The sequence below is a fragment of the Balaenoptera acutorostrata genome, chromosome 1 (genome assembly GCF_949987535.1).
Source record: "Balaenoptera acutorostrata chromosome 1, mBalAcu1.1, whole genome shotgun sequence".
Classification (NCBI taxonomy): domain Eukaryota; kingdom Metazoa; phylum Chordata; class Mammalia; order Artiodactyla; family Balaenopteridae; genus Balaenoptera; species Balaenoptera acutorostrata.
Genome location: NC_080064.1, coordinates 175,014,747 through 175,041,968, shown reverse-complemented (window position 1 = coordinate 175,041,968; position 27,222 = coordinate 175,014,747). Strand labels below are relative to the sequence as shown.

The window sequence follows — 27,222 nt, the reverse complement described above, 5'->3', positions numbered from 1 at the left end:
CCCTTCACTGTCCAGGGGAGGATACCAAGGCCAGAGAGAGGGGCAGGGCTAGAGTCAGATAGTGATGGAGCTGGTCCCATGGGAACAAGAACTTAGGACAGCAAAGGTCTGAGCACTAACCTCACATATCCTCCATCTTGGCTAAGATTGCCTGTCCCCAGGTCAGCTGGGCCTTTTGCAGTTCTGCCCTTGAGAGGCCCCTGTGTTGTCTGAAGGCCCTCTTCTTCCCCTTGCTGCTGTCCTCCCATGACCGCCCGGCCACCTCTTCTTTCCCTTGTGCTCCCTATTGGCTGTTACTTCCTCCACCCCCCCCCCTTTATTATGAAATACTTTAATAGGCAGTGAACTTGAAAGAACTGTGCAGTGACCACCCATATACCAAACGACCTAGATTCTACCATTAACATTTTACTCGCTTTCTCATGTCTTTCTCCATGTTTCCATCTCTCTATCCATTTATCAGCCTATCTTATTTTGGGAATGCATTTTATAGTAAGTGGCAGACATCAGTACCCTTCACCCTTAAACATAGCATACGTAGGCATTAATTAGAGTTCAATATTTGTTCATGCGTTTAAGTAATTTTTTTTGGTGGTAAAATTTATATAGCAGTGAAATGCTCAGATTTTAAGTGTATCATTTGACGAGTTTTGATAAATGCTTCCATCTGTGTAACCCGAACCTGTGTCAAGGTAGAGAACAAAACATTTTATTACCCTGGTAAGTTCCCTCATGCGCCTTCCCAGGCAATCACAATTCTGGTGTTTTTTCACTAGAGATTAGTTTTGCCTGTTCTGGAATGTCGTATAAATGGAATAATCATGATGAACTCTTTTATGTAAAGTTCATCCACCTGGTTACCTGTATTGGTAGCTCGTTCCTTTCTATATGGAGTAGTTTTCCGTTGTATGGTTATGATACAGTTTGCTTATCCATTCTTCTTTAGAGCATTTCCAATTTTTGGCTATGAAGAATAAAGCTCCTATGAATATTCTTGCACAGGTCTTTTTGTGGACATAATGTTTTCATTTCTCTTGGGTCAGTACCTAGGAGTGGGATTGCTGGGTCAAAGGAGGCTGTTAATTTCTTGTTCCTGAAATTACACCCTGTATTCTGCACCTAAGATCGTGAGTATTAGAAAGTGCCTTATTGCTCATCTAGATTATTCTTTCACTCAATGTAGGAATCCCCTGAGAGCCCACCTGAGAGCCTCTGCTTGAGTGTTTCCAGGCATAGGGAGCTCACTACCTTACAGGCCCTGCTATTGGGGGATAGCTCCTTTTAATTTCTGCCTTGGGGAGCCACATAGGACAAGTCTAATAATTCAGCCTTCTCCTCTGTGACAGCCCTATAGAATTTTGGGACTGTTAATCACATTCAGTCCCTCAACTGCTCCTTCGAGGTTTCTCTTCTTCAGGATAATTGTCCCAGTTTATTGACCTGTTTCTCCTGTGACTTGCTTCTCAGACCTTTTATGCACTGGTCATCATTCTTTGGAAGTTTAATACTTTTTTTGCTTAGCAGGTGACACTGGATTCTCGATGTGGTCTGAGAGGTACAGAGTGTGGTTGGATCTGGACTCCTGTCTTGATCCAGGTACTTGATCTGCTAGTGAACGGAAGGTGATGCTGACTTTTTGGCAGCCACATCATGGCGTTGGATCAGACGAGCTAATGTTCATAAAATACCGCAAATCTAAGGTGATATTAAGGTACTCATGCAGCTCAAAGTCGTTTAGACAGAGCCTCTGATATTAACAGCATCTACTGTGTACCTTCTGCTTGCCACCATCCCATTTAATCTTTGCCACCACTTTATGAGAAACGTGCTATTAAAAAGAACTTAATAAAAACTATTTGGTTTAAAACGGGGCTTGTCAGCTTTGGCACTATTGACCTTTTGGATCAGATAACTCTTTGTTGTGGGGATTGTCCTATGCTTCTTAGGAATTAGCATCCTTGGCCTCTACCCACCAGATCCCACATGCAACCCTCTCTGTGCCCTGCCAAGTTGCGACAATCAAAAATGTCTCCAGACATTTTCAGATGTCTCCTGTGGGGGAAAATCATCTCAGGTTGAGAACCATTGCCACGGTGTAGAACTTAGTCATTGAAAAAAATTTAAATAATGTAGCCCTTCCCGAAGGGTAACCACTGTTACACCTTAGCATATATACTTCCCTATTATGTTCTTTGTAAGGACAGTCCTTGCTTTTCACAGTTACAATATACATGAATTTCATTTATCACAATTTAGTTAAATAACACCAGTCCCCCAACAGCATGGTTCCAATTCCCGTTGCCATGGTATATGAACTCTGAGTGATTGCATAGAGTACAAACTTTGCTACTAGCTCTTCAGTCCACAAATCACTAAGTACCTAACAGATGTTTGTTATGATCAGTGACCAGTCACAGCCCTTCTTTCAGAGTCTGTTGGTGGTGGTCACCGCCCATACATACACAGGACAGTGTGCAGTTGTGTTGCCTCCTTGTCTCCTAGCGATAAACTCGTGTGACATTTTACAAAAATGGATAATCAAAAGAGGAAATTGCCCACCGTTGATGAAATTTCAGCAAAGAAATGAAAAGTGAAATTCCGTAACTGAACATAAGTGAAATTATAGAATAAATAGCTGATTGTAGGAATGTTGACATTGCCGCTGTTTGAGACTCTGCGTATGCAGCCAGAGGAACTCAGTGGAGGCAAACTCGTTGACACAGTGGTTGTGACACAAAGGATGAAGAAGTTCCAGAGGAAGTGACACTGGGAAAAAACTTCATATTGAAGGCACTCTTGGAGATATTTTTCAACATTGAAAGCACAAAGGATAAAATGTTGGAAACTGATCCAGACTTAGAAAGGAGTGTGGCAATTTGCAAAGGCATGCTTGCTCGGTATTGTGTGTTAAATAACAAGAAGGCAAGCCCTGTTCAGATGGCTCTGGATGAGTTTTTACAAAGCAACAAAACACTCATTCTCAATGCCTCTGATATTTTTTAGTTACAGTGTGCTAAATAAATATTAGTTTTATACTAAATATTTTTTTCATTTCTCTATTCATTTGTAGCTGACAGTAAAAGAGTTTTTAATGTTTTGACAAAAATTTCTAAAGGTCATAGAAGAATCTTAATTTTCCCCATTGATGATTAAGATTGCTTTGTATGGTCATTTGTATGGTTCCATGTTACTAAGTAAAGCAAAGGCTGTCTATAGTTACAAAAGTTTGGGTAAATACACGTGTGCATGCATGCACGTGCGCACACACACGTACATCTGCTTTTTCTTTTTCAAAACATTTTACAAAAATGGGGCCAGACTACATGTGTCAATCTGCAGCTTGCCTTTTTCATGGAAGAATATGTTTTTTGGAGAAGTTTTGATCTCAGTTTGTCTGGGTCTACTTCCTTCTGTTCTATAATTGCATATTGTTTAATGCACCGTTACGGGTATACCACAATTTATTTGACCAGTATCTATTAATGGGCATTTAGTTTATCTCATTTCTTTTTTTACCCATTTGAAATACACTTGACCCTTGAACAATGTGAGGGTTAGGGATGCTGACCCCCATGCAGTCAAAAATCCACGTATAACTGTGCAGTCGGCCCTCTACATCTGCAGTTCTCCATCCGTGGAGTCAACCAACTGGGGATGCTGTAGTCCTGTAGTATGTATTTATTGGAAAAAATCTGCATGTAAGTAGACCTGTGTAGTTTAAACCCACGTTGATCAAGGATCAACCATAATGCTAAAGCGAGTATCTCTGACAGATACTATGATTAGCCCCATTTAATGGATGAAACAATGGATATTAGAAAGTGAAGGGAGTTCCCTGGTGGCCCAGTGGTTAGGACTCTGTGCTTCCACTGCAGGGGGCCCGAGTTCCATCCCTGGTCAGGGAAATTATTAAAAAAAAAAAAAAAAAAGGAAGAAAGAAAGTGAAATAACTGCCTAAAGTCAGGCAGCTACTAAGCTTAGAGCTGGCTTGAATTTAGGATAGTCTAATTGCAGGGCCCTTGCTTTTAACAGCAGTGCTCTATAGCTTCTCTTCTCTTAGAAGTAGCTTTTAACAACAGCAACAACAGTATCACCAACAAACAGTAGTAGAGTTTATTGAATTAAGTACAATTCTAAGTGCAAGTACATTATTGTTATTATTACTAAACAACAACCCTATACGGTAGGTACTATTATTATCCCTGTATTACAATGAAGGGAACTGGAGGTATAAGTTAGGAAACTTCCAGGATCTCATGGTTAGTTAATGGAAGAACTGAGACTCACCCAGGCAGCCTGGCTTCAGAGCCTTTGCTCTCACTCATCGTGTGGTATGGATCTGACTTGAGAAAGGTCTCTCTCATCACAGGCCATTATAGATGATTTTTTGAGCCCCAACATATGACTGTTTTAGGGGGTTACTTTGGCCCGTATTTTCACCTACTGTGATCTGTAAAAAATCTGTTACCTAGCACACTCCCAATTTTTGGGTCACTTGGCAAGTTTGATGAGCTTGCTGTCTACTATGTTTTCAGCCAGCTTATTGGTAAAATTTTAGGCAAAGCCAAAGATTGCATGCCTTGGTTCGTCACTGGAGGTGTTCTCTGGGTTTAGTCAACAAGCAAATATTTATTGAGTACATCCATAATGCCATGTATTAGACCCAGGATTAGGAATCAAAAGGTGAACAAGACGTGGTCCTAGTCTCCAAAAGGCACACGGTCTATACAGCAGAAGGAGGACCAGTCTTGTAAATAACACCAGTGAGTGCTGCAGTAAGAGTTTAACAAGAGTCTTGTGGGAGCAGAGAGGAAAGAGGGCTGACTGTGCCTGGAAGTCATCAGGGAGGCTTCACAGAAGAGGTGACATTGCGCTGGCGCTCAAAGGATGCAAAGACATGGAGTCATGACAAGGCATGGCATGTTTGAGGACAGTGAAGTTCAGTGTAGCTTAAATAGAATGTGTTAGGAGGTGAGGGCAGAGATATTACGGCTAGGAGTTAGGAAAGACCAAGCTAAGGAATTTGGGTTTTATCCTCTTAGCCAATGGACATCTTTAAGGAAGAAGATGTCCTGCTCAGATTTGCCTTTCAGGGGTTGATGTGGGATGTATTGGAGAGCAGATTAAGTCTACTGTCTAGAAACCAGTTAGAAAGCACATAAAAGAAAAGGGAACCAAGCAAGCGGCAGCAAGACTGGAAAAGGGAAGATAGATTTGAGAGATCTTTCCATAGACAAAATTGGATTGGTTCTGTGGGTGAGGGAGGGAGAGAAGCTGCAGATGACTACTTCAAGATTTATATGCGGGAACCTGGCTACATGGTGATGTCATTGTCATTTACTGAGACTGGGCAACAAGTCAGAGGGAGCAGTGAGTTCAATTTGGTGCATGTTCAGCCTGTCCTAGGTCCATTAAATAACACTTTTATTATTGGTCATTTATAACAATTAAAAATATTATCAAAATGCTTTGTCATCTCACCCCCTCTTCCTTTGTCATCCCAAAGGTCTGGCAGGAGACTTTGTCCATGTACTTTGTAGAAGTCAAGGACCCTCGTGTCTGTTATTTGTTTGGTCTATAATTTAGTAACCCTGCTAGAAAAGGTAACAAGACTAGTGTGCATGCCATGGCTTCTTAGGGAAGCAGGCTGCGTTGTGAAGGTCCAATTCATGATGTGCTCCAGAGCTTTGCCAGAGACAGAGGTGAAGTTAAGCAGTTCTTCTTCTTAACAGTTCTGTGTACGTATTGTTTCTTTTGCCTTGACTCTGTTTCCTTCACTAGACTGAACTCCTTGAACCCCTGGTGCCTGGAGCAGAGTGGGTACTGAGGGAATGCTAGCTGCCAAAAAGCAAGGCATTGCCTGTTTTCCCCATGGCCCCTCAGTGATTACCAACGGTGGTTCAGGAATCATACCTGCAGGTTCCTTCTGTATCCTGGGATGTGATTCTTCTAAGACTGGTATCTTTTAACTCAGTCATCTTTGGGCGATTATAAGTTGGTTGGTTCTTGGGCCATCTTGGATTTGAGGTTTCCCTTAAGTATGTGTTTCCCTTAAGTATGTTCCAGTTCGAAGTGCTTTCTCCTTGATAGAGAAAATGGAACACATTGGAGATGAACATTCCCCCCTTCTCTGTCATTTTGGTAGATTAGAGCCTCTGTCCCCATGAGGGGCCCGCTTCCTCCCTGCTTCTTCTTACAGCTTTGCATGTAGGCTTTAGCCACGTTTCTAGTAGTTCTTGCATTTTCACAAGCTCTGCTCATGCTGTTTTATGAGCCCACACCACTGTCTTTGGGTCTGTCCTGGATTATGGGCAGGTGCTTGTGTCTTTGGACACATCCTTAGAGCCCCCTGTGCATGGCCTTGCCATTGGCAGCTGCTTTCTCCTGGTTCCTTTTTCCGGGATTATCATGCTTTAGAGGATCAGAATCCACTTGTTGGAGGCCAGGCCTTGTCCTTCAAAATGCCTTCCCTTTTGGGATCTCTGCTCATACTATTCCTTTGTCTCAACTTCTAAATACTGGTTTTCTGGAAGTCTAGGCTAAACAATTGTTTTTGTCCTAAGGCTTTTTCTTCCCTCCTTTGAACTCTGAATTGACAAGGTTACTTCCTCCCAATGTGGTATTCTTGTTGTTATTGTTTTGCTAATTAAGGTTGTGTTTTGTTTTTTTAAACATAATTTACTAGACTTTGCTTTCTGGTCAGAATCGAGTTCTGGGTAGCAATTCCCTTCTTCCATCTTCAGCTGTGTGAGAGGCAAACTCTTCAGTAAGGCAAGACAGGAATGTATCAGGTGCCCTGCTCTTGGCAGAAAAAGACTTAGTCTCTCTCGCAGATGTCCTCGTGCTCACGGTGGGTGATTTGAGTCCTGTCTTGCATCTGGGCCATTTTGTAAACTGGGTAGGAAAGAGTGGTTCGTATCTTCTACCACACATTCCTCCATATGTTACCACAATAGCTACTTACTGTTCTTTTTCCTTCTCTCTTCACCCAGCTGTCCTCCAGTATTAGGTGTGTGGAATTGTCGGATTGTTGTCAGGGGTGGTGTGTGTGTGTGTGTGTGTGTGTGTGTGTGTGTGTGTGTGTGTGTGTGTGTGTGTGTGTGTGTGTGTGTGTGTGTGTGTGTGTGTGTGTGTGTGTGTGTGTGTGTGTGTGTGTGTGTGTGTGTGTGTGTGTGTGTGTCATTTGTAAGACCCTTCTCCTCTACTTTCTCTCTCAACTTCCTCCACCTCCCGTTAGATCTGTTGATTAAGGTATACATGCCTTGAGTCTCATTCCGCTAAACTGGGGTGATGAAGATGAGTGGCATTTATCACTTCCAATTGAAAATTTATATTTGCTTTGTCAGTTGTATAGGGTCAAATGGATGGGGGCTACGTGTGGACCAGAAGCTGTGTTTGTGACCTCCTTCTGTCTTATTTTCTCCTGATAGTTTGTCCATCTCTGTGGGTTTCGTAAAGTCATGCCTACATACTACAAAGAGCAGAGCATTTTTTCTCCCTGCCACTCAGATTTTAGCTTGCAGCCAACTTGGAGAGCCTAGTGTGTTTCCTTCCTCCCATCATCTAGCCTGTGTCCTGGGGAAAGATGCCTTGTATCCTGCTGTAAGCCATGGCCTATAGAATTGCTCTGATACACAGTCTGCCCATTTAGTCAGTAAGTGTGTGTTGCAGCTCCTCTGCGCTAAGCTCTGTGCTGGGCCTGACGGTTGCAGAGATAAATGGGGCTGACCAGCAAACAGAGCAGGGAAAGGAGGCCTTTAGGAGGAAGGAGACAGGGTAACAGTACACTAATATCAGCAGCTCAGGGTTTGTTTGTCAAAGCCTCGTTTGTAGTGAAAAAAGGGACCTGGAGGTTAGAGTCTGAATTGGGTTGAATCCTGGCTCTGTCAGTCACTAGCTGTGTGACCTTGGGCAAGTTACCTCGCCAGCCCTGGTTGCCACACCTGTGAATGTAGTCAGCCCAATATTGGCTCTATTCCAGAGGCCTGTTAGGAGGCTTCAATATAGCATATTTTCTATATATAAAGTGCACCTGACTCATGGTTGGTGCGGTATACACGAAGATTCTTCTTTCTCTTTCGAAGTCGGCTGGAAGAAACAGAAATATCTGTGTCCTGTAGCCTTTCAGTTTCCTTCCCAAGACTCCGCTGTGGTTGACATCCCTGCTGTGCGCAGGGCTCATTTCCAAATAAGTCAGAAGTGGTCAGCAGTAGCGGTTTGGGGCCTCAGCCTGCTCTTTATCATATTTGGGTTATACTGTCCAGGAAGATGCCAGGTCTTTCTGTCACCTGCGTTCCCCTCATACTCTGAGTTCCAGCAGGTCCTTCTTTCCCCCTCCGAGGTCAGCATAGGGTCGCCATCTCCACCCACCTCCTGCTCTAACAAGCAGGTCAGCTTGCTTCTGGGGCACTCAGGCTGGGGGTCAAATATAGGACCAAAGCATACTGCCCCTGAGAATCCCTAGACTTAATTTTTAAGAAGAAATACACGCAGATGGTAGAAATCCAGACAATACAGAAAGATATAAAATGAAAAGGGGAAAAAAATGGAAAATGGTACTAGCTTCCCTCTAGTGCCTACTCCCCTGGGGTCAACTCTGTCGATGTTTTGGGGGGTAAATACCTCCAGAAAAATGTCTAGCATCCACAAGTCTGTATATCTTCTCCCTCTGCCTTAAACAAAACAAAACAAAACAAAACAACAAAACCACCCAAGTGGTATATTTTACATTCTGTTTAGTACATTTTTATTTTTGGAAATTTAAGAAACACAAAAAAGAAAATGCTATCCATATTACCACCATTTATGAATAACCACTAATGAACCTTTTGGTGTGTTTGCTTCTTGTCTATGTGAACATACGTTAAAAGTTACTTAAGTAACGTGAATGCAGCTCCATTAAAAAAAAAAAAAGAACAGAAACAAAAAAGCCAAAGTATCGTCATGTTCTTTGTCTGCCTTGCCATTTATTAACACCCAGTCCCCTCAGAGTGGCGGACGCAGCCCTGCCGCGCTCTTTCAGCAGGCTGTGCCACACTCTGTTCTATGGAGACGCTGCCGTTTATCTGACCATCTCCTCAGTGGTAGACATTTAGGTTCTGACCAATTCTTTTTGCCATTAAGATACTTTAGGAACATATTTGTAGGATGATTTCCTAGCTAAGTAATTATTGGGCCTAAGGTTTGAACATTTACACTTTTGATAGATAGAGCCAAAAATATACTAGTTTTTATCCCTGTTGAGTGTATGAGAGAGTGCCTTTTCCTCAAGAATCTTTGCATAAACTCAGGAGTTTGTTTGTTTGTTTGTTTTTTGGCCTCACGGCTTGCAGGATCTTAGTTCCCCGACCAGGGATCGAACCCGTGCCCCCTGCAGTGGAAGCTCGGAGTCCTAACCACTGGACCGCCAGGGAAGTTCCTCTTTTGTTTCGTTTCTGGTCAAACATTAAAAAAAAAATTCGCCATTCTGGTGAGGTTATTGTTATTGTTTTTATAAACATTTCTCTTTTAATGAGTTGCATCGAGCATCTTTTGTTTGTGTTTCTTTTGCTTTGAACTGCCTGTTCTTATTCTTTGGCCATTTTTATATTGGATTGTTAATCTTTTACAATTGATTTGCCAGAGTTAAGTTAACCTTTTATCTGCCATGTGTGGCAAGTATTTAAAAAACTTTGTCATTTACAGTGTAACTTCTAAGCCTCTTGTCTTTTTGTTGAAGGCTAGTCCTTTGTGGCTCCCCAGGGAAGGTCCTGGAGAGTAAGAGCGAGGGCGAGGGTGGGGACCACAGGGAAGGTCATGCTCATCTTCTGGGCAGTGTGGCTCAGTGCTTTTAAAGGCTTTTTGTACTGGGTTCCTTCCCCATTGTAAGTTTTAGCTTTGTTTTAGGTCGGGATTTCCCCCCATCACATTAATGAAAATCAGTAAACAAAATAGAAAACCGCTTTTACCTCCCAACCAAATGTTTGGGAATGTGTGTGCGAACATGAAGGACCCGATGATGTACTTCTGTGTGTCTTTCTTTTCAGTGACCTTCTAAGATTCAAAAAAATCTGCTGTTAGATTTGTTTGTTTAGATCAGTTCCTAGGGGAGGCCCATCAGTTGCTCCTGAGCTGTGCCGAGGTTCTAGAAGAGGGACATACTCTTTCTGCCCCTGCAGATGTAGAGGAAAACCATCATTTCAACCAAGACTTATCTGTTTGTCATGTCTTACGCTCCCGAGATGGGCTAGATGAAAAGAGATGTGTGACACCTCTCTCCAGCCTTTCGTCTCTCCGAAATTTGGGAGCTACTGTGGCAGCACACAATTTATGTCCTTTATAGCACAAATCATGATGTGTAATTAAAAATTAAAAAAAAAATTGTTTGTTGTGTACTTCCTGCCCTAAAATGTAAGCTCCATGGGGGTGCAGGCCTTATTTGTCGTGTTCTCTGTTGTTTCCCAGCACCTTCCAAACCAGCGTGTGGCACGTGCCAGGCACTCCGGGTTTGCCAAGTGATGGCAATCTGGGTAGGTGAGGTCAAGTGCTGTGAGTGCCACATGTCTCCCCATCCCCTCGATGGCTGCAGAGCCAGGGACGGGGGCTTTGGAGCGACCTGGCTTTTTAGAGAGATAACACATGATGCCAGGACAACATGTCCTGGTCCTGCAGCCTTGTGACTCCTCATATGTCCCTGTTCACTGTTCAGGGCTGTGGGGGCCCAGTGTTGTAGGTTTCAGGTTGAAAGGAGAGGTCCAGTGATCTTTGAGCCAGACATGGATGCCCCACTCCTAGCTGGAGAGCCGGGGAGGCTAGGTCAAGGGCCAGGTGGAGCTGGAGCAGGACAGAGAGTGACTGTGGAGGTTGCACTACAGTTCTGCTCTTCTCCTCTCCCTAGAGGAGGGCTGTGCCGCATCCAGCGCCCACTGGGCATGAGCTGCTTTCTTGCTCAACACTCGACAGGGCAGCCCCTGGTCTGTGGCTAAGCCACCTGGCAGAGCTGCCTGGAAGTCCATAGCTGCTGTTCCCTGGCCACAGGGCCTGGGGGTATGGGTGACAGCCTCCAAGTAAAATTTGGAGAGTAAGCTTCTTTGCCTCTTTAAAAAGTATATATGCTAATTGTAAGTCACTTAGAAAATTAAGATATAATAAAGAAAATTAAGGCACCTGTAATCCTATCTTTCAGATATATAATTATCAATATTAACGTACTGTGAATGCGCTTCCATATATATGTATATATATACGCATATACACATACTATGTACATCTGTGTACATATACGTACACACACGAATATAAATAGATATACATATAGAACTGTACTGTACATAAAGCTTTGTAGGTTGCTTTTTCACATACTGTCAGATAAATTTAAGGAAATTTCAGGTTGGGAATTATGCTGTAAAAGAAAAAAAATAGAGTGCTACTGCTGATAGCGACAAGGTTACTGAGACACTTAGGAATCCATTTCGCATTAAATATTCTTCCGAAACATCATTTTAATGATTGAAGATTGTATAGATAAACTGTTTTGTAAAAGCAATCTCTATTGCTTGTTGCTGGGCGTTCGGTTTGCTAGCCATTTCTAGTTAAGGTAAACAACTCTTAGAATATGCATAGCCTTAAAGCTCCACCTATGATTAGTGCCATAGGGTAAAATTCTAAAATTCTACAGTTCTTGAATTCTGGAATTTCAAAGTTAAAGGGTTGGTTTGCACTTTAAGGCCTGTGTCCATTTTCAGCCCCCATTTTGGCTGTTGGTATCATGGACAGTCTTGGGCAGATGTTGTTCCCTTTGCCTTACCACGGGATGGTGGGAAAGAGGCTTTGGGAGCAGTGAGAATGGGGTTCAGATTCCAGCCCTGCTGGGGACAGCCAGCCAGCTCAGAGACCTTGAAGTGATCGCGTAGCTTCTCTGAGCCTGTGTTTTCTCATTTATAAAATAGGATGCGTCCTCCTGGGGCGGGTCTGAGGGTTCCCCGTTGGAAGTGCTTAGCACACGTTTAACTCAGAGCCCTCCCTGGAAGCCGGGGCTCCCTTCTGCCTGCTCCTTTGCGGCTGCTCCTTGCTTGCTGCCAGCTCTGTGCTAAGGAGCTTGCTAGGACTCAGCCCACAGCAACACCTCTGCTTCCCAAGTCCTCCTCTTCTTTTCTGGCCTGCAGAGTGCCCAGGTCGGCCCCCTCCTTATGGTAGGGAGGGGAGTGGGTGAGCCTGGCCCACAGCAGGGGTGGTGCCCTCCTGCTGGGAGTGCAGGGGAGGTCTTATTTACCGAGGTGCCCCACAGGCCGGCACCACGCTCTGCCTGATTCAGACTTCTGCAGTCACTCTTGGCACCGCATCAGTCTTGGGAAGGGATGGATGGCTTCATTCTCTCAGGACATGTACGCCCCACCCCCAGCTGTCTAGTTTAGGTGGTGTGGGAGGGAGAGGGAGGCTCAGGGCTAGGATGCCTAAGCCCGCTTCTCCCCCAGTGTTCTGGGTCCCCCTCCACCCAGCGCCTGGAGCTATTAATAGCACCTTAAATGAGATGAGTGTGAGCGGGATCCCAGCTGCCCACCCCAGTGGGACTCTGGCACACTGTGTGGGGTGGTTTGGGGGGCAGAACAATAATAGCAAACACTAATGCAGTGCTTACTATGTGCCAAGCACCGTTCTTAGTAATTTACATAATGCATATGTATGAATTCATTTAATATAGGTAGGTACTATTATTATCCTATTTAAGAGATAAGGAAACTACCGCACAAAGGAATTAAAAACTTCCCCAAGTTCACACACTTGGTAAGCGGTGGAGCTTGTGAAGGGGATGATGCCTTGGGACCTGGGGCTTGTTCCTTCCTGTCTTGTCCTCAGATCTGCCTTGCTGGTGAGCTGCGCTTCAGGCCCCAGCCTCTGTTTCCCTCCTTTTCTCTGGCTCACCTAGGCTTAGGATGCTGATTACTCCCAAGTCTTTTCATGTGGCCCCATGATAGAAGATTTGGTGGGGGATATAAGGGGTACCATCCTCTTCCCTCCACGTTCCGGCGAAGACAGGCGTGGAACAGTATTTTTTTTTTTTTTAATTTTATTGGTGTATTGTTGATTTACAATGTTGTGTTAGTTTCAGGTGTATAGCAAAGGGATTCAATTATACATCTACATGTATTCATTCTTTTTTAGATTCTTTTCTCATTTAGGTAATCACAGAATATTGAATAGAGTTCCCTGTGCTATACAGTAGGTCCTTGTTGTTTATCCATTGGGATACTAGTTTGCATCCCAAATTCCCACTCCATCCCTCCCCCACCCCGCTCCCTCTTGACAACCACAAGTCTGTTCTCTGTGAGTCTGTTTCTGTTTCATAGATAAGTTCATTTGTATCATTTTTTAAAGATTTCATGTATAGGTGATATATGATATTTGTCTTTCTCTTTCTGACTTACTTCACTTAATATGACAATCTCTAGGTCCATCCATGTTGCTGCAAATGGCATTATTTCATTCTTTTTAATGGTTGAGTAGTATTCCATTGCATATATATACCACATCTTCTTTATCCATTCATCTGTTGGCAGGCATTTAGGTTGCTTACATGTCTTGGCTATTGTAAATAGCGCTGCTGTGAACATTGGGGTGCATGTATCTTTTGAATTAGAATTTTCCTCTTTTCTGGATATATGCCCAGGATTGGGATTGCTGGATTGCATGGTAATGGAGCAGTATTTTGGGAGAAATCCCACAGCTCCCTCATTGCCACAATTACCCTAGAGGTTCCTCCCCAGGCAGTGGGCTCTGTGGCCTGGTCCCTGGCCCCCGCCACACTTGGTAGGTAGGTGACCTTGCCTATTGCATTGCAATCTAGCACATGCAACAGTTAACCTTCTCTACAGAGCAAGGGAATTTCAGATGCAAACTACAGGGGGGCCGAGGCAAGTCACAGTATCCATTCCGGGCTTAGCATGGGCTTAAAATATTTTATAATCCCTTTCAGGCATTCCTTGTCTCAGGGCCTGTGGCTTTTTGGTGGGAAGACTCTTCTTTCCTTCAGACGTGAGCCCTCAGGGCTGTGGTTCTGGGCCCTTTCGCCTCCACTGTCCTTGTCCAGGCCAAAGAGGTAGGAGCCTTTCCCACATGACTCTCTTGGCTTCTGGTTGAACCTGCCGTGTTCCTCTGCTGGTGGCTCCTGGCAGCACCCCAGGAATCCTGTTTTCTCTCCCTGTCTCTTCTCTGGCTCAGAGCTCAGCACCTCCCTTGCTGATCTTTACTTAGCCCGGTACTCCAGATTAGCACATTCTTGCTTTCCTCTCTCCAGGCTTTTGTACCCCACAGCTGTCTACAAAGCCTCTTTGGCTCTTAATGGCTTTGCCCCTGTGACGTCAGCCAGCCTGTCCTCCTGACTGGGTTGATGGTCTTGCTTTCATTGCATGGGCTGGTTTTTATATCCATTCAAGGATTTCTGATAAATACATACCTGGCTGTCAATTACCAGTCTTCATGGGAAATTCTTACTATGTTTCTCTTAGAATTTAAAAATACTGCTCTTTCCAATTTTCTTATTTTGCCAAATTGAATCCAGTTTTACAGATGAGGAAACCCTTTTCAGAAAGGTAGATTGGCTTGCCTGACACAGGCTGGGAAGTGCAGAACTGGGATGCAAATTGTGTGCGATTCCCAAGACCAGGTTTGTTGTGCTAGGCCAATCCAGCTCCTCTACCAGGTAAGGAATTGTGTGTAAACCTGGAGGTGGAATGTGAACCCAGGCGTTCTGGCTGTAGATTCTCTTTTGCCTAATGCCATACACGCTAACGTGTCTATAGCAAAGAGAGCAAGCAGAACCTGCAGTGCGTGCTCTGAGTTTAGGAGGGGCCGAGGGGCATGCAGTTGGGTTTGGGCCTTGGTGTGTCCTCATTTAGCACAGCTGTGGTTGGTTAGAGCACAGAGCTGGTTTCCAGGCGGTGGTCACAGGACTGCAGACAGAAACCCAGCCTATAGTCTTGCTGGTGACTTGTATATATCAGGGTTTCTTGGTTATATCCGGATGTTCCAGCTTCAACTCAGAGGTGATGGAGAGGGCCCCTGTGCTGTGGCAGTTATGCTGATGGTTTACAGTGGTGAGTGCCTTTCTGATAACAAAGCACACTTAGAGGTATTCTTTCATTAGATGCTTGCAATGGCTCTGTGAGGGAGGGGGCCAGGCAGGTATTTTAACCCCCAACTTACAAATGTGGAACAGGCTCAGAAAGGTGATAGCCTCTCCAAGGCTACGCAACCAGAAATTGACAAATTCCAGACCAAGCCCAAGTCTCTCATGATTGTAAATCCAATGACCTCATGTTGCCTCTGAGTGAATTTGACAACTTCAATTCTTCCTCTCTGGGCTTCAGTTCCTATGTGCCTGTAGGGGGCGGTAGAGGTCATTCTATTTTGGGTGCTCTGAGAACTTTTTCTCTTGAACCCTTTGAACTTATCAGTCTTACAGCACATTATCTCTCTGGATTAGAAGCATTTTCTATGTGTCTACCTACCCTCATGCCCTCACCCCCCCAGTTTGAGTTCTTTCAGGTTGGGACTCTTCTATTTGGTCTTGACATCTACGCAGTGTGTGGCCCATAGTAGGAGCTCGATAAATGCTTGTTGAATTGAAATACATGCAAACGAAATTGGCCAGCATCTCCTCCTCCTTCTCATAGTGCATGGGAAAGGAAAATAACCTTTTTCCTTGGTCCATCCAAATGAATGAAGTTGAAGGTGGCAAAACTCAGGACCTGAGCAGTGTCCTTAGATGGCCACCAGGTGGCAGTGTGACCCCATGGCGACCTTGTCTTCTGCCTGCTCCCTAGGAGACTGAATTATCTGGGCCCCTTTTGGGGGATTGCCTCTGCAAAGCCAGTTTGCATTTGGTGATCTGAGACTGAGAAGTCTTGGTCTCTGCCCCTCCTGTAAAAGTTGCGTGTTATCGTGGAAAAGGTTTAGGCTTTGGAATCCACCAGGCCTGGTTTCCAACCCCGGCTCTGCCTTTCCCCAGGAACTGAGCCTGGGACACACTACTTCTCTGAGCCTCAGTTTCCGCATCCTGTAAAATGGGCAGCCGTTGTACAATTAGGAAAGGACCAGCATATCACAGACCATAGCATAACTGAATGTTAGTTTTATTTTTGGAAATTCCTGTGTTTGCTTTTCCCTGCCCTCTGTAATCTGGCTCCGTCCTGGCCGTCTGATCTTACTCACCAAGCTTCATGCACTTTCCAGCAGGTCTCTTCGTGCTCCTGATGCATCACCCACCAACCCAAGGTACCTCTTGGTACCAAGGTGACTGCCATGGCACCAGGTGTCATGTGCAGGAGAGATGGTGTGCATTCCTTGTGCTCCTTTTAAGAGGCCTCTCAGCAGACTTCCTATGAAGTTCTTCTTGACCAGTGTCAGGTCTTAGTAAAGGGCCTGGCTTAGACTAGTCAAGATTCAGCCCTTCAGGACAGGAATAAAGACACAGATGTAGAGAATGGACTTGAGGACACGGGGAGGGGGAAGGGTGGGCTGGGACGAAGTGAGAGCGTGACATGGACATATATATACACTACCAAACGTAAGATAGATAGCTAGCGGGAAGCAGCCGCATAGCACAGGGAGATCAGCTTGGTGCTTTGTGACCACCTAGAGGGGTGGGATAGGGAGGGTGGGAGGCAGACGCAAGAAGGAGGAGCTATGGGGATATATGTATATGTATGGCTGATTCCCTTTGTTGTAAAGCAGAAACCAACACACCATTGTAAAGCAATTGTACACCAATAAAGATGTTTAAAAAAAAAAAAAAAAGATTCAGCCCTTGAGGCAGGTGAGGGCGCCAGGCTGCCTTAATACCCCCTGGCCACCTGGTCCATGGAAGAAGAGGGTCAAGGACGAGGCCCGTGAGTTAAGTAACTTGCTCATGGTTGCAGATCTAGTTAAGAACCAGGATTCAGACCACAGCGGGCTGACTCCTGAGACTATCTGTTGGTTGAAAGGACATCGCTCGGGATTTGATATGCTGGGGTTTAGGGATCTTGGAGGTACCTTTTCTTTTTTTTTTTTTTTTTTTTTAAATTTTATTTATTTATTTATTTATGGCTGTGTTGGCTCTTCATTTCTGTGCGAGGGCTTTCTCTAGTTGCGGCAAGCGGGGGCCACCCTTCATCGCGATGCGCGGGCCTCTCACCATCGCGGCCTCTCCCGTTGCGGAGCACAGGCTCCAGACGCGCAGGCTCAGCAATTGTGGCCCACGGGCCCAGTTGCTCCGCGGCATGTGGGATCCTCCCAGACCAGAGCTCGAACCCGTGTTGCCTGCATTGGCAGGCGGATTCTCAACCACTGCGCCACCAGGGAAGCCCGGAGGTACCTTTTCTAACTGATCTGAAGTCTCCCCTGTCTCTAGGCCCCTTTCCATTGTTTGGTTTTTTCCTCAGTCTGTCTTTCTGCCCAGGTGTCCTTTACCCTCTTGTCTCCCAATGCTCAACTCTGCTCGCCTTCTGGAATAGACTTCATGCCCATAGCTGGGCCTTTCCCCTGAATGGTCAAGGGTGGTCTCAGAGTAGCTGTCAAGACCCCATGAGGGGTCATCTTGAGGTTCCTTTTAGAGCAGACGAGGGAGCTGCAGAGCTCTGAGTCGGGGCTTAGGAGAAGGAAGTGCAGGGAAAGTGCTAAGGGGGCTGGTGTTGGACCAGGGTAGGGAGAGTCGGTGGTGTGTCGGTGGGGATGTGGGCGAGTGCGTGGGCCAGGCCTTGCGGTAGGTCCAGGTGGCGCAGCAGCCGGCTGCCGAGGTTACTCAGGAGGTGTTTGGCTTGCAGATGCTTCAGGACTGCCCCAAGGCCCGCCGGGAGGTGGAGCTGCACTGGCGGGCCTCCCAGTGCCCACACATCGTGCGGATCGTGGACGTCTATGAGAACCTGTACGCGGGGAGGAAGTGCCTGCTGATCGTCATGGAGTGGTGAGCAGCCCTTCCTCTTTATTCCTGGCCCAGCCTGATCCCACTCCCCACCCAGGCCCCTTACCTTCTGAGGACTGCCAGATGGGGACTCTGAAGCTTAAAATGTAAAGATTTTTGGAGGGGCAGTGGGGAGAGTGCTAGTGGGATGCTATGTCCTCAGATCTGACTGTGGCTTTGTTTCAGTTTGGATGGTGGAGAACTCTTCAGCCGAATCCAAGACCGAGGAGACCAGGCATTCACAGAAAGAGGTAGAAAGGGTCTGTTGTGGGGCCTGGGCTCGGGCAGGCAGGGCCCGGGGTGTCTGAAGGGGCTCTCGTGAGAGGTGCGGAGGCCTGCTGCCTTCTCTGACTCGCCGCTGGGGCCTTCTTCCTCAGCTGAGCCAGGGCTGCTCCTCATTCCTTGGTTTCTGGGATGCGGGGGTGGACGTAGGGAGCCTTAGGCTGTTTGGGGGATCGGTGTATTGGGTTTCCAAACCTAATGACACATCTTGTGACTTTCCTTCCCGCTCCCACATCCCCTCTTCTCTGCAGAGGCATCAGAGATCATGAAGAGCATCGGCGAGGCGATCCAGTACTTACACTCGATCAACATCGCGCATCGGGATGTCAAGGTACCAGCTGTTCTTTTTGTCCCCCCCCAGTTCCCCCAACTCAGGTGCCATGGAGGCCGTAGGGGTCAGGGTCGTGGTGACCCTAGGGAGGGTCCCCAGAGTCATCCTGCATCCCCGCTGCCTGGTTCCTGAGTGAGAGTGGGGCGGAGTGCCACTCTCTACCCCGCAGGCCCTGCCCTCGCTGGGCAAACCCCCGCCCCAGTCATGCAGCCTTGTGAGGCCGCCCTCATCCTGCGGTGCTCCTCAGTCACACCTCACCGCCACGCCTTCGGTCTCTATGTCACTGCAGTGTTCACTGCGGTTCTCTGCATCAGTGTCCGACTCCCGTGCACGCTGTAAGCTCTTGGGAGGCAGGGAGCTGAGGGTCCTCACAGTGTGCAGATCACAGGGGCTGGACAAATGGTTGTTGAATGGAGGAAGAAAGGAAGGGAGGAAGGGAGGGAGGGATAGCCCCTCACAGGTTCAGCAGAGGTTCTGTTTATGTCTCTTTGTCTGTAGCCTGAGAACCTCTTATACACCTCCAAAAGGCCCAACGCCATTCTCAAACTCACTGATTTTGGCTTTGCCAAGGAAACCACCAGCCACAACTCTCTGACCACTCCTTGTTACACGCCATACTATGTGGGTAAGTCCAGAGGAGGTCTGGGGAGCTTGTCTTCCCCAGAGCTCTTCTCAAACCCTCCTCTTGCCGGTCTCAGGGCCACAGGTCCTAGGAGAGTTGAGTCCTCAGGCCCTTTCTAGCACTGGTTCTGATGTGACCCGACCCAAAATAGGGCTCATCAGAACTCAGCTGGGACTGAAGCATTATAGGAAATTATCTGCCTGAGATTATGGGTGGGATTTTGCACACATGCATGCTTTTCCTGAGAAGAGCTGTCATTCCTATCAGATTCCCAGTGGAGTCTGGGATGCAGATTTGGTTCAGGAGCCCCAGCTAACTGGCACAGAATAAACTCTCAAAACATGTTTGTCAAATTAAATGGCAGTCTGAAAGGCTCCTGCAGTTCAAGACTTGTTTTATCTTGAGATTCTAGCCCTAGCGCTCTCTTGGAGAAGGGTCTTCTGGTCTCCTTTGTCCAGCCTTGGGTCTGGGCTATGACTGTTCCCCTTCCCAGCCCCGCTAAGTCCCATCAAGATGGGCTGAAGGGTTGGATGGGGAGCACCAGCCACCGAGGAACTGGGGTGGAATCCAGTGTTCTGAGGGCGAGGCCCACCCACGTTGACCTTTGGTTTGCAGCTCCAGAAGTGCTGGGCCCAGAGAAGTATGACAAGTCCTGTGACATGTGGTCCTTGGGTGTCATCATGTACATCCTGTGAGTGTGTGGGGAGGGGCCTGGGGGAAGTGGGGCTGGGCTGGGCTGGGGCAGGGGTGGGATGAGAAGAAGAGGCAAAGATTAGCGTTCCCCTTCTGGATGGGAGATGCCCTGGGAATCCCCTGCATGTTCCTGTCTCTCTGCGTTTAGTGGATTCTGTCAGCTAAATGCTATAAATTAGCTAATGGGCAGGAAAATGTGTGGTTTAGCTACTCGGTATGTTGGATTCCTGGGCCCTGTCCTTGACTTTGTATATTGTACCTGAGTCAGTGAGTCCCAATTTCTCTGTGACCTTAGCAAGAAGAAGCCTGTGTCTCACTCTAGTCCTGGTGCAGGACCCTAAATAACATCAGCTCTGTCCCTCTCGTCCCACTTCCTCTCGGCTCAGGCTGTGTGGGTATCCCCCCTTCTATTCCAACCATGGCCTTGCCATCTCTCCGGGCATGAAGAGTCGCATCCGAATGGGCCAGTATGAATTCCCCAACCCAGAATGGTCAGAAGTATCAGAGGAAGGTAGAGAACCCACATGTACATGTGCGTGTGTGCAGGTGTGTGTGTGTGTGCAGGGGTGGTCTCACGTGGGTGGCGTGGCTGTGGATCTGCACCTGGCCCACAGCTGCTGGGTACGTCCTATCTGTGTGAAGGGCCTGTGGCAGAGCTGGGGTATGGGGCGCGTGGGGCTGTCAGGGCTGGAGCCATAATGGTCTTCAAGGCTAGCTCCTTGGGTGGTCTGTGTCCATGCCCCTTTGAATCTGGTTTTTCCCTGAAAACTGTGGGAAGGAGCAGCAGAAGGAGGGTGGCCCCTTAGCCATCTCTGTCCCCTCCCCACACCTCGCTTTCCGCCACAGTGAAGATGCTCATCCGGAACCTGCTGAAGACAGAGCCCACCCAGAGGATGACCATCACCGAGTTCATGAACCACCCCTGGATCATGGTAAGCCTGGTGGGCCGGAGGGGCCTGGGTTCATGCGGACTGTCCCTTGGGGCTCCACCCCACCCAGGCTTTCACCCTGACACTTTTCTCTATCCCCAGCAATCAACGAAGGTCCCTCAAACCCCACTGCACACCAGCCGCGTCCTGAAGGAGGACAAGGAGAGGTGGGAGGACGTCAAGGTGAGGGGACCACTGGCCAAGAGGGGCTCAGAGGGTGCTCACTGAGGTGCTTGGGTGTGAGAGGCGGTGCTGGCCCAGAGGGGCTAGTTTTGTATGAGCTCACCCCAGGGGATGTCTGTTACAACAGGAACAGCGGCTCTGAGCCACTTCCCTGCCGGGTTGTGGGCAGAGGTTCTGTGTTTGGCCTAAAGTTGGCCGTGGCTGTTTTCTACAAGCCCTCTACTGTCTGGGTCTCTAAAGGGACCTGAAAGGTCATCTGGTACCATCTCCTCACTTTGCAGATGAGGAAACTGATGCCCAGAGGTGGGGGGGTGACCTGTTCAAGGTCACTCAGCTAGTGATTGGCTGGGGCAGACACGAACCCAGGTCTCCTGACTCCTAGCCGGTGCTCTTTCTGCCTTCCCGTGGCGTTGCTGGAGGGCTCTAGGAGAGCGGTGGCAGCACGGTGGCCAGGCTCTGTTGACCCAGCCCTGGACCCATCAACCAGCCTGCCCTCTGTCTCTTCTGCTCCCACCCGTCACTCTCATCCTGCCCTTGCTTTGTCTGTCGCCTCTCACGTCTCTCTCGGTCACTGCCCCCCCAGGAGGAGATGACCAGTGCCTTGGCCACGATGCGGGTCGACTATGAGCAGATCAAGATAAAAAAGATTGAAGATGCATCCAACCCTCTGCTTCTGAAGAGGCGGAAGAAAGCTCGGGCCCTGGAGGCCGCGGCCCTCGCTCACTGAGCCGCTGAGCCCGTCCTGCTCCACTGGAGGACAAGCAATAACTCTTGACCTGAATATATTTTTTAAATGAAGAGACACAGAACTATCCACTCCCGCCTCCCCTCCTCCTCAGCCTCATGGAGCCCGGACCTCGTCGTAGGCTGAATTCTGCCTTTGGTTCTGGCCACCCCTGAGAGGGAGAGCCTGGAAGGCTGGGAGGGCGTGGAGAGAAGGAGCAAGATGCTCTTGAACCTGTGCTCATTTTGCAGTTTTATCAATAATTTGACTTAGAATTTTTATGAAACTTCTTTTATCGTTCTTGCCCTCATTCCTGCTCCTTCCCCCCAAACCCTTTCCTGTCTGGATACTACACGGGTTTGGGGTTTGTTACAGGGTGTTTGTGGAAGCTGTTATAGAGGGCGTCCCTGTGTCGAGCCACCAGCCCTCTAATTTCCCCACTACAGCCCCAGGTCCCCGCTGGCTGAGGCCTTCCGGGAGCTGCAGGCCGTGGAGGGCTGGGGCCAGGAGGCCACCCACCTCCTCTGCTGAGCCCTCAGACGTCACCAGTGTGCCAGACGGATAGGAGTGAGTGTGGTTGTGTGTGTGCGTGTGCCCGTGCCCTTGTGCCTGGATCAGTGCCTGGGCCTGTGCATTTGAGGGGCCAGGGGCAGGCAGGGCTGCAGAGGGAGGGCCTCTGTCGGGGCTCAGGAACTGTCTCCCTCCTCAGGCCTGCCCTGCCCGCGCTGGCTCTGCCAAAGTGCCTGGGAAGCGTGTCCAGATTCTGAGCCAGGCCGTCCGTGCCTGCCTCTGTGAGCGGGTCCTGGGAGGTGGGGAGGAGTGACTTAGCACTGGCACAGCGACCAGGAAGACTGGAGCCCCGCCCAAGACCCCACTCCCCGCTGAGGGCTGGTCCTGGTCCTCCGAGGCGCTCATCTACCACGTCATCTCTCTGCTTCCCCTTCCTGCCACTATTAACCCGTTCGTGTTTATTTTCTTACATTTTTGCTGTTTCTCAACAGGCCCACTCTCAGCCCGCATGGGTGAGCCTGGGCAGTCGATGAGTGACACAGAGCTGCTGCATTTCGCGTGCCTCCCGGGCTCTGGGGCATCGGCAGCACCCCCTGGTGGGCAAAGACAGCACGACTCTTGCGGCCCTCCTGCAGATCTCCATCGTGCGGCCTAGCGGGTGGGCGGGGGAGGCTTCACACCAAAGATGTCCCGATCCTGCCCCTCCCCATCAGCCCCTTCCCCCCACCCCACACTACTCAGCGTCATGTGTCCAGGCCAGTGGGGGGGGGGAGGGGGGGAGGGCCCTTCCTCCCCAGTATTAATTTGCAGCAGTGTGGGGAGAGGTCCTCTGTGCCATGGTCCCTTGGGGCAGGGGTGACAGTAATGCTTCAGCTTTCATCTCCCTCAGGGGCAGGGTTGGGGGGCGCACCCAGGGTCTTCTCTGGGTGTGAGGGAAGGGCTCCGAGTGCCCAGGGCGCCTCCCGTCTCTGATGGCGTGTCCAGCACTCAGATTGTTGTAAACTCTTGTTGTTTTGTATGAGCAAAATTGTCTTTACTAAACAGATTTAATAGTTGAAAGGTTTTCTTTCTCTTCCTTCGTGGGGCTCAGCCCCTAGACCCCCCACCTGGCCTCTTTCCACACGTGGAGAGCGGTTCTGTGGGTTGGGAGGGCAGAGTCCGCGTGTCCTGGGAGAGGAGGGGGGTGCTCCCGGGCGAGAGGGAGCCAGCGCCCGCCCCACTGAGGACCTGGCCAGGACCTGGTGTGGGGACACGGAGAGCGGGGCTGGTGCCAACCACGGTGCGGGGAGCCCGTGCTCTTTTGCCAAGTATTGAATCGGGAGCCAAGCTGCTTCTCAGCCCAGTTCTTCGACTTGTTTAGCCACAATCAGGCGCTGACACCCTCAGCCTGGGGGGCTGGCTGGTATGAGGACTGAAGAAGTTGCTGGTGGTGAATTGGTTCAAATCCTGGGAAAGAGTCCAGAGGAGCAGGTCAGTGTAGTTCCTGAAAGTTCCAGGAGGAGGTGATAGGGGTCAGGCAGAAGCCAGAATACTCTACATCAGACCTGGAAGAGGCCTCAGGGCTCCTATGACCCATTCCCCTCACTTCACAGACGAGAAGGCTGAGGCTCAGACGTGGGGTATCTGAGACGCACACAGTGAACTGGTTCGCAGTGGGGCCCAAGGTAGAAATCGGTCTATTGACCCCACTGCGCTCCCTCCCAGTCAGATGGAAAAGCAGTCGTCGGTAAGTTCACCTGCATTTTCTCACTTGATCCTCAGAGCTGTCAGGGAGAGAGGCGAGGCAGGATGGTTATCCCTGTTTTATGAGCGAGGAAACCGACCAAGGGAGTGAAGGGATGTGCTGGGGATCCCAGAGCTAATGGGTCTGGACTAGAACTCAGGATCCCAAGGCCTGGGGTGGTCTCATCCTAAGACCTGCTCTCCTGCCTGGAGGAGAGGCCTGCTCATCCGCCCGGTCATCAGTGGGATCGCATCCCCCCGCTCGGGTTCCTGGCAGAGGCAGGGCATGCCTGTGGCCTCGTGACCTCCCCCGCACAACTCCTGAATGTGGTTGGCTCCTACCTTGAAACTCTACCCATCACTCTAGAAACCACCATTCGAATGAACCAGCATGAGGCTTTGCTGTCAGAGAAATCCAGTCATGTTGTCTGTGCTTATGTGGGTATCAGAGGTGATTGATAAGAACTCGGGGGAAGAGGGAATAAGAGGTGGTAGGGCGGGAATTGGGGTACAGCGGGACGGCGTTGTCAGTGCTCTGCTGTCTTTGGAGGCCATGTTAGTTTTCTGTTGCTGTTGTAATACATTTCGTGGCTTAAAACAGCACAAATTTAGTATGTTAGATTTATGAGGTCAGAAGTCTGATACAGTCTCCCTGGTCTAAAATCTAAGGTCTCAGCAGAGCTGTGTTCTGGAGGCTCTAGGAGATTCTCTTGCCTTGAGTTTCCAGCTTCCAGAGTCTTCCCCATTCCTTGGCTCATGGCCCTCTCCATCCATCTTCAAGGGCAGCAACATCCCATCTCTCTGACCTTCTGTTGTCGCATCTCTCTTAACCTAGCCAGGAAGGAGTCTCCACTTTTAAGGACCTGTGTGATTAGACTGGGCCTACCCAGATAATGCAGGAGGTCCTTCACCTCAATCCCACCTGTAGAGTCCCTTTGCCATGTGAGGCCACATGTTCACTGGTCCAGGGATTGGGATGTGAGCGTCTGTAGGGCCGCTGCTCTTCCACAGAGGCCCATCTCACAGCCTTCTCATCCTCTTGCCCCACACGTTAGCACTTGTGTTTTGCTTCCTCCTCCAACTAGGTCAGCCCAGTTCACAAAACTGGATCTGACATTCAGGGAAGGTGGCTGGGATGAAGGGCAGGAGGGGCCTGGCTTGGTGAGTGGGGTCTTGCCATGCCTTTCTACTCTCTCCATGCCCCTGACCTTCCACACTGGTGTGGCCCTGTGATTCTCTGTCTCTAGGAAGAACTTAAGCTCCTTCTGCTAAACTCCCAGGTGGGATGGCAGTGGAACTTTCGTACCTAAAGGCAGTTGCTGGCTTGCGTGGTTGCAGGGGGCAACAGGAGATGGTTCTTGAACACCCTTAAGCGGTGTGAGATGTAAGGAGGGCTTATGGACACTTGTAGGCACCTAGGAAGCACCGGTGCTGTGCTGGGCTCTTTCCCTTGATCTCTTCACCATCATAAAAGCGCTCTGAGGGGAGTCAGTCTAGCCTCCAGTTTACCTGTAAGAAAACTCAGCATCAGAGAAGTAAAGTGACTCTCCCAAGGCCTCATGACTAAGCAGAGGTCAATCTGACTTGGGTCTCCTGCTTCCAAGTTTAGAGTTTCTTAAAAAACAAACAAACACCAAAGTCCTCTTGATAAGGGAGGTGGGGAAGGGAGGCCAAGCAGGGAGACAGCTGGATTCCCCTCCACTGAGTAGAGGTGAATTTCCTTTTCTAGGGAATGGGGGTGGCACTCCTAGGCCCTGTGGCTGTTGAGGAATGCAGCAAGATGATGGATTTAAATGTTTGGTCAAGGGCCAGGTGGCCTTTATCACTATTGGTGTCCTACCCTCTGGTGGGCTGCCCTGCCCAGAGGGCACAGGGAAGCCCAAGTTTGGAGCAGGGTTGGTGGTCTAGGCTGAGTCCATGTTCCTGTCAGCTTGAGGGCATCACCTGTGCCTTGGAGTGAGGAGGCAGTCGGGTTGGTAAACAATAACAGAAAATTTGGGGTTTTCCTTTGACTGGGTTGGAGACAGGAAACGCGGAGGGCTGGGAATGACAGTGGGTAGAGTGGGTAGGCTGGCCTGCTCAGGGTGCGAAGGAAATTCAGTTATTCAAGGGAAGAGGGTGGAGTTGGTGAGGCTAGGGAAAGTGGCTGTCTCACCCCCCCCCCCCCCCCCCGTGAATGTAAACAAACCTGCTGGGCGCTCTCCAGGGGGCCAGAGGGGGCTGGAGGAGGCGTTGGGAGCCAGCCTGTGATCAGCCCCAGGGATACAGCCCCTCCCTGGCTCTGTCTCTTGAAGCCCATGTTTAGGGGCCACCCCAGGGGGAGGCTGGCTGAGTTGGGGAGTAGCCATTCTTTGGAAGGGACACCAAGCTCTGGTGGGGCCTTTTGGTGGACTCATCTTCCTTTCCCTGCACTCAGTCGGAGCCAACATACTAAATCACCAAATAAATACCCAGGAACTTACTATATGTGCTATGCTTTGGGAAAAACCAAGTGTAAGACCCAGTTGCTGCCCAGCGAGATACAAAATCTGCGTGCAACCATCAGAGGCCTTGTCTTTTCTTTCTCTGCATCCGGAGGCCTGGACACATACTTTGTGGTCTGAATCGATCCATTCAAAACTGCCCCAGCCCAAGTGGCCTCTTAGGGCCCTAGAGGTTTTGAGACTGGGGGGATGAGTGAGGTCAGAAGATCCTGGATCCTGGATCCTCATCTCCTGTTGGACGAAGCCCTCCATGCATGCCTTGCTCAGGACAACATTGGTCCTCTCCGACCCAGGCACAGGAGGATGACACGTGGCCATGCCAGGACTTGAAGAGGAGGGAAGCACTGTGCGGGTGTGCAGGGCTAGGGCCCCTCCCACAAACAGGCCGCCCTTCGCGGGGTCAGTGCCTTGGCCTCCTGGGCCCGAGCCTTTGAGGCTCCCTCCAGGAACAGAAATGCCGCGTTGCGATTCAGCTCATCTGGAGCACCTGCCGTGTGCCACACCCAGCGCTTGGGACTTCGGGGAGACACAGCTGAGTTAGCAGTGGGTCCAGCCCTCCTGGGACTCAGCTTAGAGGCATAGGTGGGGGTTAATAGGATGGAAGGCAGGGAGGATCAGCGCTTTCATGGGACAGGGACAGAGCGGGGGGCCTAGGTGGGGAGGGTAGAGCTTTTCTGGCGGAGACTCAGGAGGCCTTCAAGCTGGCAAATTCGACAAATTTGATGGTAGAAAATGAGGGAGCAGCATGGTAGAGGTATTGCCATCAGATTTCTGCTCCGGTTTCTGCGGAGTAAGAGTCAGCTCTTCCTTTCTGCTTTCACCCCTC

The 27,222-nt window shown here is 49.0% G+C and overlaps 1 protein-coding gene across 1 annotated transcript in view; it reads left to right on the top strand.

The window, feature by feature from the left end:
* MAPKAPK2 (MAPK activated protein kinase 2) overlaps positions 1 to 23,250 on the top strand; it is a 45,645-nt gene extending 22,395 nt beyond the window's left edge. Inside the window, exons 2-10 of the mRNA XM_007171663.3 lie at positions 17,781 to 17,920; positions 18,104 to 18,168; positions 18,451 to 18,530; positions 19,029 to 19,155; positions 19,768 to 19,843; positions 20,232 to 20,356; positions 20,692 to 20,777; positions 20,877 to 20,957; positions 21,541 to 23,250. Coding sequence (XP_007171725.3) covers positions 17,781 to 17,920; positions 18,104 to 18,168; positions 18,451 to 18,530; positions 19,029 to 19,155; positions 19,768 to 19,843; positions 20,232 to 20,356; positions 20,692 to 20,777; positions 20,877 to 20,957; positions 21,541 to 21,684 — 924 coding nt within the window. The 3' untranslated portion in view covers positions 21,685 to 23,250. The remainder of the gene's footprint in view (positions 1 to 17,780; positions 17,921 to 18,103; positions 18,169 to 18,450; positions 18,531 to 19,028; positions 19,156 to 19,767; positions 19,844 to 20,231; positions 20,357 to 20,691; positions 20,778 to 20,876; positions 20,958 to 21,540) is intronic.
* The last annotated feature ends 3,972 nt before the right edge of the window (positions 23,251 to 27,222 follow it).